The sequence below is a fragment of the Podarcis raffonei genome, chromosome 12 (genome assembly GCF_027172205.1).
Source record: "Podarcis raffonei isolate rPodRaf1 chromosome 12, rPodRaf1.pri, whole genome shotgun sequence".
In the NCBI taxonomy this organism is placed as follows: domain Eukaryota; kingdom Metazoa; phylum Chordata; class Lepidosauria; order Squamata; family Lacertidae; genus Podarcis; species Podarcis raffonei.
The window spans coordinates 43847207-43866564 of record NC_070613.1 but is presented as its reverse complement, the minus strand read 5'-3'; the positions used below and the strand labels follow the sequence as shown (position 1 = coordinate 43866564).

Here is a 19358-nt window from a genome sequence, read left to right as displayed (position 1 = left end):
ATTTATCTATCACTGTTCCTCCTGAGAATCTCACTAAGCCACAGGGTTGTCCTCAAGCACTAGACTGAATATTGGCATGTAGGCCAGCGAAATGTCCCCAAATTCAAATTAATTTAAGCTTCTGCTCCAAAATAGGTCAAGAATAAATTACTGTTCCTGGACCTAGGTCAAGTAGGTCACTAGGCCAAGTTCCTATAAATTTCAAAACAAGGACACAGGAAAGAAACTTAGCTAAGCCACTTCAATTTTTACATGGGTTTTATTTAAAGTACTGCAGTATTTAGGTTGTGCAACAACATTGCTTTATGCAAATCCCCATTCTTCTGTATAGGAACATCTTTTACGAAGAAAGCAAGCTATTGATGAGATTATGAACATGTCTGGGATAAAACACAAAAACAAGGTTTAGGTTACATTTATCATCTGAAGAGAGAATGTTATAGCTATTCTTACTCCTTTTAGAGGTGTAGCTTACCAGTTCAAACAGCCCAGTGACACATCTGGCTGCACAGAAAAATGGTAGGGAAATTCTTTTTCCAGTCTAGTGAATTTTTCTACAAGGCTGGTTAAGGGGGCGAAAGGAATTCCATTAGGTATCAACAATTCTAATTATCATTTTCACTTGTCCATATATTTTCCAAATTTATCCCTAGTTCTTTTGCAACACACGTCTTATTAACAATATCTGCTTTCTCTCTCTCTCTCTCTCGTATTTTTCCTTACTTTTGAAATTGAAATGAATATTCGGGCTGTGTATCACATTCTGTATTTTGTGTTCATTGATTCATGCTTGTGTCATGTTGTGATGTGTAATTAATATCCAGAGAGTGGGTTGGCCTATAATAAAAAAAGCAGGACTTACCGCACAAGCAAATCGAAATGAGCAGAGGCAGGTTCAGGTGAAAACATGCCATCTTTTGAATCTAACATTGATTTCAAGCCAACATTCACTTGCACATTAGATATTAAAATAGCGAGGGATGTGTGTACAATATGATAGGTTGGGAAATATATTGAGTAATTTTCTGACATTTATATTAAAATTAATTACCTGGGCTTTATCAAGTGAAGTGTTTCTTTGTTGCAGGAGGAATAATGCTATTAAGTAAAGGTAGGCATCATCATATTTATCGTATCGATCGATCAGCAGCTTCTGACACTGCCTTTTTGAGGTTGAGCAAATGAGTTTCAAAATCAAAGTAGGCAGTATATTTGCTCATAGGAAGGAACACAGAGCAGTTTGAAAGGAGGCTGTATTTTTTAGGGTTATACGGCAAGTATTTATTTTCTAATTAAGTACTTGTCAGGCCAAGATTTCCAGCATAGTCTGGGAAGACCTAGATGAAGCTACTCTTGGGTGAATTTCTGTGCTATGATTATTCGTGGAACACCTATGTTATCAACAATGTGCCTGAGATCACATGCTGAAGCTGCAATCCTAAAAGCACGCTCACTTGGAAGTGTTGCCAACGAACTCAGTATCCTCTGAGTAAACCTGAACATGTGTAGGATGACGCTATGTGTCATTTTGGACTTAATTTGCAAAATGGAAGAGGCTGTGTCCTCTCCTTTCATGAAATCCTTCCTCCTTATCTGAAATATTTATATCTGAAAGTTGTGCCACGATGAGAGAAAGGTTTGAGTGTATCAGAAGAATTTACCACCAGCTTGTTGCCTTCGTAAAGTGAATTGGGTTGTGTGTGTTTGTGTAAACCTGGTGAAGAACAAGGGAGAGGTTGAGTTATATACTAGTTTTAGTTTGTGGGGCGTCGTATCCAATGGAATAGTGTTCACCATGTCGCAAGACACTAGACAGGAACAAAGACTTGTGGGAAATAGGCTAAACCCTCAGTTTTTCCTCCTATCTAGATGCAGAGTCCATTCCTCCCAGCTCTCCTGACTCACCTAAGTTTTTTACTAGTTCCTGAACCCTCCTTTTTTTCTTTAGATTTCCCTTATTCCCATTTTAGTTTTACAGTTCTTTGTCTGCGCATTGTGTTTCCCCCCACAAACAAACCCTTTCATTTGCTCTCTACATTTGGTCGTTCTGCTTATTTGCCACCCTTCTTTTATTCCTTAGTTGTTTGTTTACTTACACTGATTAATTCTCCAGAACCGGTGCCCTTGCCACAGCGCCAACGGCCGTTCCCGCCTTCAGGAGCGCCAGCCCTCTGTTGGCGTGCTCTTTTTCTTTCCCTCAGTGGCTGCCCCCATTTTTCTGGGGTCACAACTGTCTTTCTTTCTTTCGTTTTGGTGTGTGTGCTACTTGTGTGACTGCTGGTGTGGCATTTGCATTCTCTTGCTCCGATTTAAAAATGACTTGGCCACCTCCCGGTTCGCTGTTTTAACACGAGCAAAGGAGTGAACGTTCCTATTGCATTTGCCTTTGAAATTGAGCCCTGAGTGCCTCCCGGTTTGCTTTGGCGGTGACGGAGTGCCTGCCCTCATCCTTATCCTCCTGGTCAGTAGCTGTGACGGGGAGAGTGTGTCTAGCTTCTGTTTCCCCCCACTCCCGGTCCACGATGTGGCAATCGGAGTTGAGTGGTTTGGCGTGAGGCTTTTGCCCCCTTATTCTCCTGGTTCACGGAGTGGCAAACAGAGACTTTTGGGGCTGAATTTCTATAATCCTCCTCCCGGTCCACGGGATTTTGGTGAAAATCAGAGTCTGTCTGTTTATGTGCGTGCCTATTTGCTGTTTTAATGGCTGCCATAGAGGAAAACTGACTCTTTATTTGTATCCTTTCACCCGTCTACCTTAGGGGTTAAAGTTTCCAAAGCAACCTTAGTGAGGTGGATTAAGGCCTATATTTTCATGGCTTTAAAAAGGTAAAGGGACCCCTGACCATTAGGTCCAGTCGTGACCGACTCTGGGGTTGCGGCGCTCATCTCGCTGTATTGGCCGAGGGAGCCGGCGTACAGCCTCCGGGTCATGTGGCCAGCATGACTAAGCCGCTTCTGGCGAACCAGAGCAGCGCACAGAAACACCATTTACCTCCCCGCTGGAGTGGTACCTATTTATCTACTTGCACTTTGACGTGCTTTCAAACTGCTAGGTTGGCAGGAGCAGGGACTGAGCAACGGGAGCTCACCCTGTGGCAGGGATTCAAACCGCCGACCTTCTGATCGGCCAGTCCTAGGCTCTGTGGTTCAACCCACAGCACCACCTGCGTCCCTTTCATGGCTTTACGAGTCCCTTAAATTACCCCGTCCATCTCACATTCTGGCACATGTTGGACATTTGTAGGGCAGCCACCTGGTCGTCATCTTCCACCTTTACCAGACATTACAAATTGGACCAGCTGTCCTCAGCTGAGGCAGCCTTTGGCTGTACAGTGCTCCAGCAGGCATTATAGTCAGCGTATTGCAGAGATGGGACCCGCCCAAATTGGTGACTCCACTATGGAATGTCCCATTCCATTGGATACGACACCCAACTCCCAAAACTACACTTCTTGTAAGGCCACTTGTTCTTTTTCATTGACACACGCACACATAAATCTAAAGCAGCATTGCTTGTTTTGAAGTGAGATTGTATCAGGGAGCAGAATCTAACCCTTGTAGTTCTCATTTACAAGTGATACCTTTTAATCCAACATTTCTTTCTCGATACATTAACTAATTGAGTAGCTTGTGTGTATTCTTTTGACTGAGAAAAACGAAGGTAATAACAAAATAAGCGGTGCGCCAGAAATTTTTTTATTCTATTTTTATTTGCATTTTCAAAAACGGGAACAGAGCATATTTAACCCCCATACCCTTCCCTCCCCCTGTCCCACTTACAACTTTGTACCAAATATAGCATGTATACATATACCATATGACTTCCCTTCCACACTTTCCCCTATTCCTTTGCTTTTCTGCTACTCCGCATAATCCACATCTTTTTAATCATCCAGTTTGTTATCTATTAAATACTCGCATCTATTTCAACTCTGGTGGATTTACTCGAGACCTGCTAAGCCATGTATTTGTCTATACTGGTTCTTAAAATATTCAATAAACATTATCCATTCCTCCTTATCCATTCCACCTTATATTCCTTATCTTCGTTTTCTCTTATCCTGTTCATCAGACCAGCCAGTTCAGTATATTCAAACATTTTACACCGCCATCCTTCCTTAGTGGGCACTGTACTTGTTCTCCACCTTTGTGCCAATAAGGTTCTAGCTGCTCATTGCAAAATTGTCATTTTCTGCCAATGACAATGCAGATCCACAGCGAACTATTTTGAGTTTTGTAACGTAATGGGTTGGGTATTAAACAGTGAGCACCTTGTGCTTTTGAACATGTATGCTACCACCCATAAAGAGGTGCCATGTATATTTTATTGCGCTTGTTTTATAATGTTTTATAATGTTAGTTTTAGCTCCCTTGTTGCATTTCCCCCCTCTCCCTTTATCTAAACCATAGTTTTTAATTCTGCTAACTGATATGAGGCATGATCCTGCCAATGTGATGTTGTGCACACATCTCCCTGTGTGTGGGGGGGGGGAGGGAGGTCGGTTTCTGGGTTCACCAGCCAGCCAGGATGTGTTTGTGGGACAGAATTCCACATGTAGAAGCAATGTGGAAGGGGGAGATTTGGTTGAGCAAACAAGCAGAGCCTAAGATTTTAAGGAGGCCAGTACAAACTTGCAGGTTCTTATCAAACCAAGCATATGTAAGGTTTGATACATACATGTGGATTCTTCCCTGTGAACCACCCTGAGACCTCTGGGTATAGGGCAGTATATCAATTCTATTATTACTATTACTATTATTAATTATTATTATTATTATTATTATTATTATTATTATTATTATTAATTCTCCCCCTTATTTCATTTCTTTTAAAGGATTTCAACCCTTTCTTGCCTACTTGAGCCCCTTTACAGTCTGTTGCTTTGTACTACTTTGCAGGAGAGCCAGTGTGGTGTAGTGGTTAAGAGCAGTGGACTCGTAATCTGGGGAACCGGGTTCGCGTCTCCGCTCCTCCACATGCAGCTGCTGGGTGACCTTGGGCTAGTCCCACTTCTTTGAAGTCTCTCAGCCCCACTCACCTCACACAGTGTTTGTTGTGGGGGAGGAAGGGAAAGGAGAATGTTAGCCACTTTGAGACTCCTTCGGGTAGTGATAAAGCGGGATATCAAATCCAAACTCTTCTCTTCTTCTTAATATATGACTCCCTTCCTTCCTTTCTTCCTTCAGGTTGCACCCATCATTAAAGAGAGATTGATGAAGAAAGGCAGCATGATGTTGGGCTACCAGCCGCATCGTGGCAAAGTCAACTTCTTCCGCCAGGTCATTATCAGCCCCCAGGTGAGCCGAGAGGACATGGACTTCCTGCTCGACGAGATTGACTCACTAGGCAAAGACTTGTAGTTGATGCTTCACAGTGCTAGGCTTTCCTTAGTTGTGCAGAGTTTACGGCATTGTCGCCCAACCTGTGGCCTTCCAAAATGTTGCTGGACTATAACTCCCATAATCCATGACAATCGGCCATGCTGACCGGGGCTGGTGAGAGATGGGGTCCGACAATATCTGGAAGGCCAGAGGTTAGCCACCCCCCTACCCAGTTTTCTGGGAGTAAGCCTCCTTGAACTCTAGGGGACTGACCTTTGAGTAGACATGTCTAGGGTTGTACTGTAAGAATGTTTGCGACATGAATGGTATTAGACCATGTAATCCATAGATAAATGCCCAGCTGGCTGAAGCCACTGCCAGGAATGCCTGGAGAAGTGGTGGTCAATTCTCTGTAGCCTTGCTTGTAATAAAGAGCCGGTGCTTTTCAAAACTAGACATTTTGTGTCTAACATTGATATGTCATTGGCTGATAACTGAATGCTAAAAATGGGCCCCCATTAACTGCTAACATATATTGTTATAAATTAGTTAAAGTGAATGGAGTTAAGCCATCGCTGTAGTAGGGCCAGGTTTAGATCAGTGGGTATTAAGTAAAAAAGTACCTTTATATGCATTGTGAAGATTAGATGTTCAGGATTGGTGGGCTGTACTTATGCAAGAGTTTTTTCTTCTTCTTATGAACTAGGAAATTAAGTGTTGTGCACTAATTACCATCCACCATTTTTTCCTGGAAGCATCCAAAATGTTACATACAAATTACTGGGTTGGGGCAAGACTAAGTTAATTTTACTTAGGTACCATTAAAATGGAGGGGAAAGTGGGTGATGACTTCAATGAGATCTAAGTTCATCAAGTGTGATTTAGTCTGAATCCATCCTATTGTAATTTACACGTCATCCTTTTCTCTTTTTATCTTGGGTCAGAGGGATTGTACACAGTTTCTAAGACAGTTTGTATTAAATTTCTACTGCTAAAACATCAGGAAGGTATTTCTTAAGCATTTTAGAGGCCTATTGAAGTTAAATAAATTCCACATGTGTACGTGTGTGTATATATCTCCTAGAGTTGTATTTTTCTATGCTGTGTGGCTATTTAAGGTAAGGATTACTGTATTGATTCATCCACTGGTGTGTTTCTAAAGATGTAAAAACTATCAAATTTCACTTGAGCAGAGTATAAATGGAGGGATTACACTAAAAAAAAAATATAGGTGTGTAATAAGTTGAAATTTGTCCATAATATTTAGAGACATAGTTTTACAGTAAATACTTTCGTGAAGCTGAAAAGACCCATACTAGGTTTAATCCATTCTATTTAATTTGTTTATTTGTGTGTTTTAACCAATTGCTTTGTAATTCATGGTCTTGTTCTTCCATTATTGCTGTATGTAGAAGTTTTGCTATAGTTGCAAGCATGGTGTAATGATTAATTTATTAGAGATCTGTATTTTACCTGCTTCTGTGAGATCTATGTGATGATACGTATAGTGCATAACAAATTGCCTAGAAGTGCTTTTTGTAGCAGCACATTATGTGCAAAATATGTGTGTTCTTAGTTGAATCTTTGAATAAAATGGCATTGATAACTCTTAGAAACCAATCCAGACTATTTCTTCTTCTTCTTTTTTTTAAAAAAAGGAGCTTGAAAACTTGTTAAAGAGGGACCTCACATATTTCTCAGCTTCCCAGAACTAGTTTTAGGCCTGAGTAGGCCCCGGGGGAAGTTTCCTTCTGATGGACCCCTTCTTACCATTTAAATATTAAATCAATTTATATATACTGCCCTGGGGTGCTGGTGATGAGCCTGCTGTTCTCACTTACCTACTCAGAAGCTATTTTGTTGTCTTGTTTTGTAGTCCCCACTCAGACAGGAAGCTCAATGAGTTGTTGTGATGATAAAACGGGGAGATGGAAGACCATGTTTTCCACCTTGAGCTCCTTGCAAGAAAGGTGGGATGGAAATATACCAACAAATTGAGTCAGTCCCTTTGTCAGCAGGCTTTCCATCACTCACTGCAGGGGAGAGAGTGCGTTCTTCACCCCTTGGTTGTACCTCCATTTAAATGTCTGGAACAGTCCTTTGGGTATAGAGCATCCATTCCTGTCCCTAAGTTCAGATCTCACGTGCTTCCAAGGAATTGCTATGCCTGCTTTTGCTGCCCTTTCTGTGGCCAGACTTTAACCCACCAACATGTAGTCCTATGAGCAAGGAAATGATGTGTAGGTAAAAAAGGTAAAAGGTAAAGGACCCCTGGACGGTTATGTCCAGTCAAAGGCGACTATGGGGTTGCAGCACTCATGGAAACACCGTTTACCTTCCCACTGCAGTGGTACCTATTTATCTACTTGCACTGGCGTGCTTTCGAACTGCTAGGTTGGCTGGAGCTGGGACCGAGCAACGGGAGCTCACCCCGTCGCGGGGATTCGAACCGCGAACCTTCTGAGCAGCAAGCCCAAGAGGCTCAGTGGTTTAGACCACAGCACCACCCGTAGAGGATTCTGTCATGAGCAGGAGTTTAAAAAAACCATTAGAATGACCGAGAAACCAAACTGCTTTGGTCTTTCACTGGCAGCTTGGATAATAAGCTTATGCTACATTCAATTTTTATTTCTGAATTAGCACACAATGTGTCGTTGCAACTGCTCCAGCTGGCCAAATTCTTTCCCCTTCTTACTTATCGCTGTGGATCTGAAATAATCTTATTCCTTAATTTTGTCAGCAAATCCAGGCAGGTTTTCAAGTGCCTGGAAAGTATCCACTCTATTTATTTACACCTGCAGGTTGGCCACTATCCTATGCAAAAATGTTATTACTACATGCTGAAACATTGTAATTGTACAAATAATGTAATTGCACACAAATTCACTATGTCATGATTAAACACGCTAATTGCAGGTTGGATGAACTTGAAGCTGTTCTGGTTGGCAAATGCATTGTGTAACGTGGGGAAAATATATTTTTTTAAAAAAAAAAATTAAACCAAGACGTACAAAATTAGATCCTTTTGCTTCAAATGTTAAATTACCCGCTGCACTAATTTTGTTACTTGAAAATAATTAAGCAGGACTACTATTAAGATGAAATGGAAAAATACAGCAATTTTGCTCAGCAGCAAGAAAATTAAAACCAGTCTCGGCAACTGATTTCCGTGGAGGAAGTCACTTAAAATCTGTGGCCTTGTTGGACTCCAACTCCCATCAAATTCAGCCACCGTGGCCACAGGATAGGGAGGATGGGAAGGCGAGTCCAACATCATCTGGGAGGCCACAGGTTCCCCAGCAACGCTGCAAAGCACAGTGGATGAATCATCTCTCTTAACATTGCATATCCACACCGAGGGCTAGCAACTTCAATAAAATGTAAGCCCCACCCTGCATAATTGACCACATGACGCAGTGCACGCCCACCATTTGAATGACAATGCCCATCAACTTTGGGGCCCGGCCCCCTCAAATATTTTACGGGGGGGCAAAGACCCCTCAGCCCCTACTAGTTGGCTCCTATGTTCACACCTCTAAAGTCTCAGTGTAGCATCTTGTGTGGAAGAAAAAGTTAAGGGGATTCCGAATTTAATAAACAATGGCAGTGCTCATTATAATAAGGAAATGTTAGTACAGTGGGACCTCTGGTTACAGACGCTTCAGGTTACAGACTCCGCTAACCCAGAAATAGTACCTCGGGTTAAGAACTTTACCTCAGGATGAGAACAGAAATCGCACGGCGGCAGCGGGAGGCCACATTAGCTAAAGTGGCACCTCAGGTTAAGAACAGTTTCAGGTTAAGAACGGACCTCCAGAACGAATTAAGTTCTTAACCCGAGGTACCACCGTAGCTGCTTTTTTATCCCATTTCTGTAATAACCAGCACCTCAGAAACATAGTTGCGTCCTGAGTTAGTTTGCTTTTATCACTTAACATAAGATAGATTTGGCTGATTAATGTAGCTGAGTGCAGGTAAAGAGATGACCATGCAACGATAATTCAGAAGTAATACAGTGTCCATTATAAGGCAATTACAATCGATGCTCCCAGCCCCTCTGACCAGTCTCAATCAAAGCTTTTGTTGCTTAATCTCACTGAACCATTTTGCAGTAAATACAAGAGCTGGTGTGAGTGGATATAGCACCCAATTTTCCTGATTTTCTCAGCAACAACACTGCTCAGGCTGAGAGGTGAAGACTATACCCAGTTCCCTGAAGCTTATTTTCCTGCGCTGTGCCAATATCTGCCCCCTCCCCTCAGTTCTCAAAAAGCTTTTATCACCCGTGAACGAGACTTCATTTCTTCCCCCTGCTTCTTGCAAGTGCTTTGGGATTTCTTTAAACCTTTGGTGAGTGCAGAACCTGCACAGGGTCACAGGGGCAATATTGATTTGCTAAGTTTATGCAAGACCAAATTAACAGTGGGTGACAGGACAACGGGAAAGACATTTAATAAGTTGTATCCTCTGCGTTTTGTTCTCGCTGTAAATGAGCGATACGGAGGAGATGGAAAAACTCAGCAAATGGAAAGTTAATAGCCTCTAGCTTCCATTCAACAAAGCACTTGTAGAAGGGACAGATCAGCAGGGATGACCCAAGACAATTTTGGCACCTGAGGCCAACCACTAAATGGCATTGCCAGGCAAGAAGGGGTAAGTGACTATCTTAATAATGATGATGATGATGATGATGATGATGATGATGATTTATTATTTATACCCCGCCCATCTGGCTGGGTCCCCCCAGCCACTCTGGGCGGCTTCCAACAAAACACTAAAATACAATAACCTATTAAACATTAAAAGCTTCCCTAAACAGGACTGCCTTCAGGTGTCTTCTAAAAGTTTGGTAGTTATTTTTCTCTTTGACATCTGGTGGGAGGGCATTCCACAGGGAGGGTGCCACTACCGAGAAGGCCCTCTGCCTGGTTCCCTGTAACTTGGCTTCTCGCAGCAAGGGAACCACCAGAAGAACCCCAGAGCTGGACCTCAGTGTCCGGGCAGAACGATGCGGGTGGAGACGCATCAGGAACAAGGGTGGGAGAAGACCAGCACCTATTTCACAAAGAGGCCAATGTAGAGGAGGAATACTGAATCTGTGGCTCCTGCCGCCTGAGGCAGTCACCTAACCTTGCCTCATGGATGGGCAGGCCCTACAAATTGGCATAAGCTCGTTCTCTAGAGGCGATGCTTCCTTAAGTGGAATAACCTCGCTCTGCTCACCTGACGTTCTAAGCAAGAGGTGTCAAGTGCTCCTTCGGTAACTGAGAGTTGCATTTGGTGCCTATAGCGGCATCTAGACCAAAGTCTTGCTGCGGTTAACGTGCACCTATGGGAAATGAACATAGCTTAGAATGCTTAATTCTGCTGCCAATTCAAAAATAACAAAAAAGATAAATAAACACTGTCAATTTAAATGGAAGTACATGCAGCTTAAAGAATGCGTGCAATTTCTTCTCCATTACTTCCGGCTGTCAATTAACATAGTCATTGAAACAGAAGTCATACGAGAAACATGGGGCGGGAGATGGAATTACTAATGTATGCAGATTTGTTCAGCATTGCCTTTAATGCGCTCCCGCAAAATAATTACTAGTGAAGTTTGCGGCTCTGCAGGCCACGTTATGATTGCTGCAGGAGCTGCTGTGATTATAAAATCCATTCCCATAATTAACACAATAATTAGTTTACTGAGAATCATGTTTAGAAAAGAAACGGAACCCGCTCTATTTATTTATTATTTTATTAAAACACATAACTCGGTCTCGTCAGAGCCAGGTTTCAAAAGGAACCAATACACCAATAGGAAACTAGTCATCAGAAAGCTGTCAAACTAACCCCTAAATCATAAAAAAGCAATAAAAGAAACCATGAACAGCTACCAGCAAACAGCAATTCTTCAAAAGCCGCCCAACATAAAAGTGGAGGAGTGGGAAGCAGGGAGATAAACACTAGGTGGCACCAGAGCTAACAAATGCTAGTTTTGCCCCCATTCTCCTCCCTGCTGAGTTTTGCAATGACTACACCAAGACTGAGGGGCGGGTTTTTAAGTAGAAAAGGGGCAGATTGGGACTAGCTGAGGGCAAACTGAGGTTGGCAGGGCAATGCCCTATTTGGCAAATACACCAGCCTTGCCCCTTGCAATTTCATTGTACACAGGTTGTACATTGAAAAAAGGTATTATTATTATTATTATTGCCCCGGAAAATTGAACACAAGTAGGCTTCTCGTCACTAAAGATCATGCCACCTTCACTGGTTGCTAAGCAACACCTCCCTTCCTCCTCCTCCTCTTGGCTAGCTGCCTGACCGATAACAGAGTTGACTCTTAAGTTACAAACTGAATGATTCTTGCTGTTGAACTTTCAATATAAAGTATGTTTTGCACACACAAATCTCAGGTGCAGTGCATTTCCAGTCAAAAGGATCAGGCAGTATGAAAGATCTCTATCCAAGATATCTGGAGAGCCACTGCCAGTCTTGAGTATAACTAGATGGGCAAACAGTTTGACCTGTTGGGAGGTAGCTTTTTAATGGTAATAATGAGTTAGGAGGAAAGTTTTCCATCACATTAAAACTAGTTTGCCATTTCCCACAACTTTATGCTAGTGAGCCTTGCTTTATGCTATCAGGGGGGAAAAGATTCTTAAACTGCAGTTGTGATTGACATGCTAATTAAAGGCTGCCAGCAAAAAATAGGTATGGAATACATCTATAGGATGACAACGGCATGCAAACAAGCTGATTGGAAAATGTGTTGGAGATATTGCTCTACCTTCTTTTCAAGGCCAAAAGAGCTTGCAGGTTTATTCCCCAAGCCTCGTCTTAACATGCCTTCATTCGTTGTGACAACACTTGTTTACCTTGTGATGTCAAAAGAGTCTGACAGTAATCCATTGTAATGAGCCTAACACCCGACATGCGCCTTTGAAAATCATTGTGCATTTTTCATGTTAGCCTATATATATCCACACATTTCTTATAGGGAGGATTACTGTCTGATGACTGAGCAGCGAAAAGAATAAGCAAATCCGAACATGATCTGAATATATATTTGGTACAGCCTACGATAGGTGTGTCTTGCATATCTTACTAGTTTAAAGGGGCTCTCCCAAGAGATGCTTTGGCCATCGGCAACCTTCACAGTTCGCCACAGATGTCCCTCTGGGGGTTATTTGGGGCCTGGAATGAAATCTCCCTTCTTCCCCCCCTGTATGGAAAACCAGCAGTAATGTTAAAATGTATGAATGGATTTCATGTGGCTGGGCTTTTTTAAAAAAAAATTAAATTAAATTAAGACTCCTCCACCCCCCCTCTTTCTATATATGAAGATCCTTATGACCAATCAGCTTTTACACCTTTCTAAATCCATTTCTACAGGTTGCAGTAGAGCCTTTCACCAACTCTTACTTTTTTATAATTTTTAAGATGCATGTTTACCGCCAAGTTCATGCCTTCATACCAATACTAATACTACTACTAATAATAATAATAAATTATTTATATCCCACCCATCTGGCTGAGTTTCCCTAGCCACTCTGGATGGCTTCCAATCGAGTGTTAAAAACAATACAGCATTAAATATTAAAAACTTCCCTAAACAGGGCTGCCTTCAGATGTCTTTTAAAGAGAAGATAGCTGCTTATTTCCTTCACATCTGAAGGGAGGGTGTTCCACAGGGCGGGCGCCACTACCGAGAAGGCCCTCTGTCTGGTTCCCTGTACCTCACTTCTTGCAGTGAGGGAACCGCCAGAAGGCCCTCGGTGCTGAACCTTGGAGCTGAATTATAGGGGTGGAGACGCTCCTTCAGGTATACAGGACCGAGGCCGTTTAGGGCTTTAAAGGTGAACACCAACACTTTGAATTGTGCTCAGAAACGTACTGGGAGCCAATGCAAATCTCTCAGGACCGGTGTTATGAGAGTTACCAACACTCTCGTTCGTTGTTTCTGCCACAAGGCATAAACCAAGCAAGAATGAAAGCATTCAAACATAAGCAGCAGAACACAAATAGGGACAGAGGAAATCCCTTTATCCTATCCCAAGCCACTGGTCCATTTAACTCAGAAGGATTTCAGGCTTACCTGGACACGCCTGGGATTTAACCTGCATGCAAACAGATGCTCTACCACTGAGCTACAGCCATCCAATGAGATCTTAATGAAACAAGCAGAGAGAGACTGTTTTAAATGCCCTCTGTGTGGAACAGGGATTCCTTTGGAATCCATGAAAAATTGAACCAAATAAAGCCGTATCAGTTTCCCTCCGATGCTGAAACCAACACACCGATGCATGAATGGATCCAACTTTTCACTGCTCCCAGTTCACTGGAGCCAGTGTGGTGTGGTGGTTAAGAGCAGTGGACTCGTAATCTGGTGAACCGGGTCCGCGTCTCCGCTCTTCCACATGAAGCTGCTGGGTGACCTTGGGCCAGTCACACTTCTCTGAAGTCTCTCAGCCTCGCTCACCTCACAGAGTGCTTGTTGTGGGAGAGGAAGGGAAAGGAGAATGTTAGCCGCTTTGAGATTCCTTCGGGTAGTGATAAAGCGGGATATCAAATCCAAACTCTTCTTCTTCTTCTTCCCACTTGTACCCATTCATTCCTGTCTTTCATGCCATTCAATGGCAGCAGAGGTCTTTTCAGTGGCTGCCTCAACTTTATCTTCCTGCCACTCCAAGTTTCAGCATTTCTTTTGGGCTTGGGGTAGGTTCACCAATGCCCGTATTGCAGCCCTAGAGAAAACCTCTGCTGCCATAGCAAGCAGCACCAAAACACTTAAAGCAAGACTACACAAGCACTGCGACAACATGAATGTAATGAGGCAAATGTGGTTTATGGAGAACAGCAAAACAGATGTGCTTTTTTTTTTTTTTTAGCAGAGTAACAAAACTGCTTTTCTTTCACTTCCCAAGTGTGGAACTGATTTAATCTCCTTGGTAGCTCCTGCAAGCACAGCAGTGTGGTCTACCACTCCTTTACATTACACTCAAGTCCTTCAACATCTGTACTGTACTATGATCCAAGTCCTAAATAACTTGGGCACAACAGAACTCAGGAGCACAACTTCACTACAACCGAGGAGTCTGAAAGCGTTTTCACAGTCGACTCCCTCCCAAAAACCCTGGGAGTTGCAGTTTTGCAACAGCACTACGAAATCGTGACTGGTGAGCTTTTCCACAAAAACATGTTTCCTCAAACCCTTCTTAGTTCGTAGTTTTGACAACCCGTCAGAGTCGAAACACAGTTTAAGACACAAAAAGAAATAGTACCCATGTGCTCAGTGCACTTGTAATTAGGTGGTTTTTTCCATATTTCAATCAAGAATATATCTAAAAAAGTTGAAGCCAGTTAATATTTTCTCTCTCTCTGATATTTCTAAAATGGGATTCTGTAATACACACTTTCACCAATTAGGCAGCCCCATTAGTTAGATTTACCCAATTGTGTTATCTATATAATCCAGAAGAACAAAACAGTATATAATGCAATTCTTTCTGTGTGTAGTGTTATTAACTTCATTCATTCAGCTTTCATACAAACCATCTCCTGGCTGAGTTTGCCCTTGAAATCTTTTCTGCGCACACACACACACACACACACCGCACCGAAAAAGTACCATACCTAAAATGAGAACATGCCAGGAGCAAGCGTAGTCATCAGGGTAGTCATCAAAAGTTATTGACCTTACACGACCTTCCCTGTACAGGGGACCCAGCAAATTGTTTGAAACCAGACTCCGAAGCAGACTCTCTGACACCACGGTTTCCAAATGAAAGGACTGAGGGGCTTGTATGTGTAAATTATTCATCCCGATAATGACCCCATGCATAATGTATACCTAGAATTCCCATTTTGCAGATGGAGGGATCAGAACCTGACACACAATTACTGCCCCGAGACCACATAGTGCACTTTTTTATTATTAAAAAAAGCTGTGCGAGTTATTTAGAACTTCAGCATTCCTTGTCGATGTTTAACCCAGGTAGGTAGCCGTGTTGGTCTGACACAGTCGAAACATATAACAAACTTTTAAAAAATTGTCCAGTAGCACCTTGTTGTTGTTGTTTAGTCATGTCCGACTCTTCGTGACGCCATGGACCAGAGCACGCCAGGCACTTCTGTCTTCCACTGCCTCCCACAGTTTGGTCAAACTCATGCTGGTAGCTTCGAGAACAGTGTCCAACCATCTCATCCTCTGTTGTCCCCTTCTCCTTGCGCCCTTCATCTTTCCCAACATCAGGATCTTTTCCAGGGAGCCTTCTCTTCTCATGAGGTGGCCAAAGTATTGGAGCCTCAGCTTCACGATCTGTCCTTCCAGTGAGCACTCAGGGCTGATTTCCTTAAGAATGGATAGGTTTGATCTTCTTGCAGTCCATGGGACTCTCAAGAGTCTCCTCCAGCACCATACTTCAAAAGCATCAATTATTTGGCGATCAGCCTTCTTTATGGTCCAGCTCTCACTTCCATACATCACTACTGGGAAAACCATAGCTTTAACTATACGGACCTTTGTTGGCAAGGTGATGTCTCTGCTTTTTAAGATGCTGTCTAGGTTTGTCATCACTTTTCTCCCAAGAAGCAGGAGTTCGTGACTGCTGTCACCATCTGCAGTGATCAATGGGTATGGTAAACCTGTTTATCATACTAATTGCAGTCGTTACCTAATAACTATTTGCAGTCATTAACAGTCGTCACCAGGTTTACCATACCCATTGAGTCAATCCCCCATCTCCTACTACCCTTTAAAGAAAAACCCCACCCCACCCTCCCACTATATAGAAGGGTCTGGTGACTTCTGTTTCAGTGTATCTGAAGAAGTGTGCATGCACACAAAAGCTTATACTGAGAACAAACTTAGTTGGTCTCTAAGGTGCTACTGGACAATTTTTAAATATGTTTTGATGTTTAACCAGCCAGTCCTCTTAATCACAGAGGCTGTTATGTGCAGAGCATGGGTATGAAATGAACAGAACACAGAAAAAGGATACTAGTCTCTTCATATGGACTGCTGGAGAGAAATCTGATGACCGAGTCCACCTGATGATCGCTCCCCCTCTGAAAAGAAGAGGTTGTGGGGATTTTGACAGATAAGGGCCTTTTAAAATAAAACCATAACCTCATTTAATCTGAAACATTTTATTTATACAAAAATACGGTAAGTGCTCGAGACGCTCGAATAAACAAGGTTATATATGTTCACATTCCTATTTTCATACAGTGAAAGGGTTCCGCGGAAGAATGGGAGGGGGGGAATCCCTTTACATGTAAATAGTACAAAAGAAAGTTAAAAGAGTTGCCAGGAGCTACTGGGCGCTCTCTTAAGTGTTTGCCGCTGCGTGACAAATATCAGGCACAACGCACACAGCGGAGACCCAGGGGCAAGTCTACGCTGCCAATTTAAACCAGTACTGAATCAGTTTGAGCCTTGTCTCAGCAAGTGACGTTCTGGGACAAACTTGCTCTGAACCTGGGAACTAGCCTACGGCCATGAGGACTAGTCGGCTGTTCATAGCCTTTTATCTCACGTGTTTGTCTAACCTTCTTCTGAAACCATCTCAAAGTAAGTTTCCACAATTTTCAGTTCAGGAACTCTGGGAACTTACTCCAACCCAAAGTTGTGGTTATGGAGGAAGGCCTGAAAGTTATGCCAGTTCTGAAACTAGTGGTTTAGATCTGTAATGCAGATGGCACCCTAACTTTCTGGTTTGTGGGGCAAAGCTCCTCCTTTTCCTTTCCTAGCGTAGCAGTTTTTTGGTGGGAAACCCCACTAGAGGTCACTTCACTCCAGATCTGCTTAGGAACATGATCCCAGTATAAACCCGTCTTTCCAGTAGCTCCACAGTTCAGTACATAGCCTGTTGCTATTAAACCTCGACTCCGTTTTAATTATTGAGCTCCTGCCCCACTTAATGCTTAAATATTTCTTTAAAAATTAATATAAAAGCAGATGCAAAAAGCTTTTAAAAATAAATATTTTCCCCCATAAATTTATAATTCCTATGTGAATATACTTCTCTTTGCCCCCTCCCCAATTTCCCTATTATTGGATACACAATAGAGAGAAAAAAGAAATGTATCTGTGACCTGTATGATAAAAGCATTGCACTTGTAATACACCTTTTGTTTCTGGGGCAAATTCCTGTTAGAAAACAACATCGAGGCACAGAAGGTGCCTGAAGCCGACTGCGAAACCACGACGAGCCACACAATTTGAGCAGCTCCGATGATCTCGTATGAAAATACTGACGGTCAAAATTCCGTCATTTAAAAATTCCTGGTGAGGCCAGCTCCAAAGCTAAATATTTTGGAAGACTAAAAGAATGTAAGTCACGCCTGTGGGGATCAGTAGAGGAATGTGCTCTTATTTGCCAGAGTTCTGGATGACTGCAGGCAGGGGTTGCTCACAATGGCGAGTTAAGGAGGACCGAAAGCGCTGCATGTCTCCAGAGCGGGGCAAATCTTTTTCCACGGCATCGCAGACACCCAGACACTCGGGGAAAGGAGTCCACGTCCTGTGCCTCCTTTTGCGCCGGGCACGAAATCAAATGTGAACTTAAGGGCTCAAGAAACGAGACATGATGTTACCGATCCCAGAAAAGGGAGGGGAGAAGTCTACTTTGTGTCAGAAGGCACGGCAAATGCAAAACATCTGTTTCGATTATAATTGGGCCCTGCCTGATTTCAGAGAGCGAGGCTGGGGAGGGGTCGGGGAACCTGCCCTCTCCCCAAAGCAGGCTGCTAACGGGAACAGCAAAGTTCAAAGAAAGGGAAGGGCAGAGGACTTAATGGTCTTTTGCGCAGGCATGAAAGTTGAGTGGGTGGGGACAATTTTCCAAATTCAAGGAGAAGGGTGGGGGAAGAGGAGGAGAAGAATCAGACCAGTAAGATCCACTGAATCAACGCATCATAAACATACAAGAACCAGCTGAACAACCATTGCATAGTTACATGTTAAAAGAGGCACTAATATGGTCCAAATCCTCCCTCCCCCCCCCAACTGCAGAAATATCGTTTTTAAGGCTCCAGTGGGATGAATAAGGCACTTTTTCTGCCAGCATAACAGCAGGCGTCATGCATACAATTCCTGGTAGGATTTTCCTATCTATACCTATGTTTCCTGGAAGACTCTTTGCAGAGATTTGCTGAGTGTGTGTGTGTGTGTGTTTATATACATACCTCTCTCTCTATCTACATACATAAAGTTGCTCTTTGATAGTTATCTACAGGCATCGATAAAGTGCAAACATTCTTGGCATTTTGTACAGTCTCGTGTTCTCAGGAAGCAACGGCGTCGTTCCTCCTATGACACGGCAAAGGACGCCGCTTTGCCCTCTCTGGAGCTGCGGGATGGAGGGAGAGGCAGGAACCTCAGTGACACAGGAAGTGCATCCGAGACTAATCGCCTCTTCCTGTTCCACTCTTGTGCACATGGAACACAAGAGCAGCCCCTCTCTCTTTCTCTCTCTCTTTGGTTTCGTGGAAGTTTTGTCTTGTAGCAGGCTGTTACTTGGCACTGTTCACAGAGCTCTCTTCGGGGATCTTTTCTTCCGAACTGCTTCTTCCGGAGAGCGTGTCCTGGTACTCGAAATCATTGAACCGCTCAGCTACGCACTGCGCAGTGAGACGCGCCTCAGGGTCGTGGTCCCAGCACTCGACAAGCGTCTCGCAAACCTTCTGGATGCCCTGAAATGCGCAGCAAAAACAGTGAACACATTTTAAAACACCTGAACGTCAAAGCACTCAGCTAACGTAAGGCAACCAACTCGCAAGAGGTGAATATTTATGCAGAATCTCCTCACACAGTATTGGTGCTACTGCGCTGAAAGAAGGCTTAGTGATGCTTAAGAAATTATGGTGCACTAAACTTACACCATATGTGAGACAATTATTCCGGAATGAGAATCCCACTGTTGGGGCCTTATCCTCTAATCAAAGGGTTAATCCCAGCCTCGTTAAGACTGGATGTACTGCTGGCCTTAATGACACAAGCACTTGTATAGTTGCTTGCCTCTGGCTCAGACATATTAATTCATTAAT

The 19358-nt window shown here is 43.1% G+C and overlaps 2 protein-coding genes across 3 annotated transcripts in view; one reads left to right on the top strand and one right to left on the bottom strand.

Moving 5' to 3' along the window:
• GADL1 (glutamate decarboxylase like 1) overlaps positions 1-6942 on the top strand; it is a 96527-nt gene extending 89585 nt beyond the window's left edge. For both annotated transcript variants that reach the window (XM_053359499.1, XM_053359501.1), the window contains exon 15: positions 5188-6942. In XM_053359499.1, coding sequence (XP_053215474.1) covers positions 5188-5361 — 174 coding nt within the window. In that variant the 3' untranslated portion in view covers positions 5362-6942. The remainder of the gene's footprint in view (positions 1-5187) is intronic.
• A 9499-nt stretch (positions 6943-16441) lies between these two features.
• The window catches only part of TGFBR2 (transforming growth factor beta receptor 2), a 70534-nt gene continuing 67617 nt past the window's right edge, over positions 16442-19358 (bottom strand). Inside the window, exon 7 of the mRNA XM_053359498.1 lies at positions 16442-19004. Within this exon, the coding sequence (XP_053215473.1) occupies positions 18825-19004 (180 nt within the window). The 3' untranslated portion in view covers positions 16442-18824. The remainder of the gene's footprint in view (positions 19005-19358) is intronic.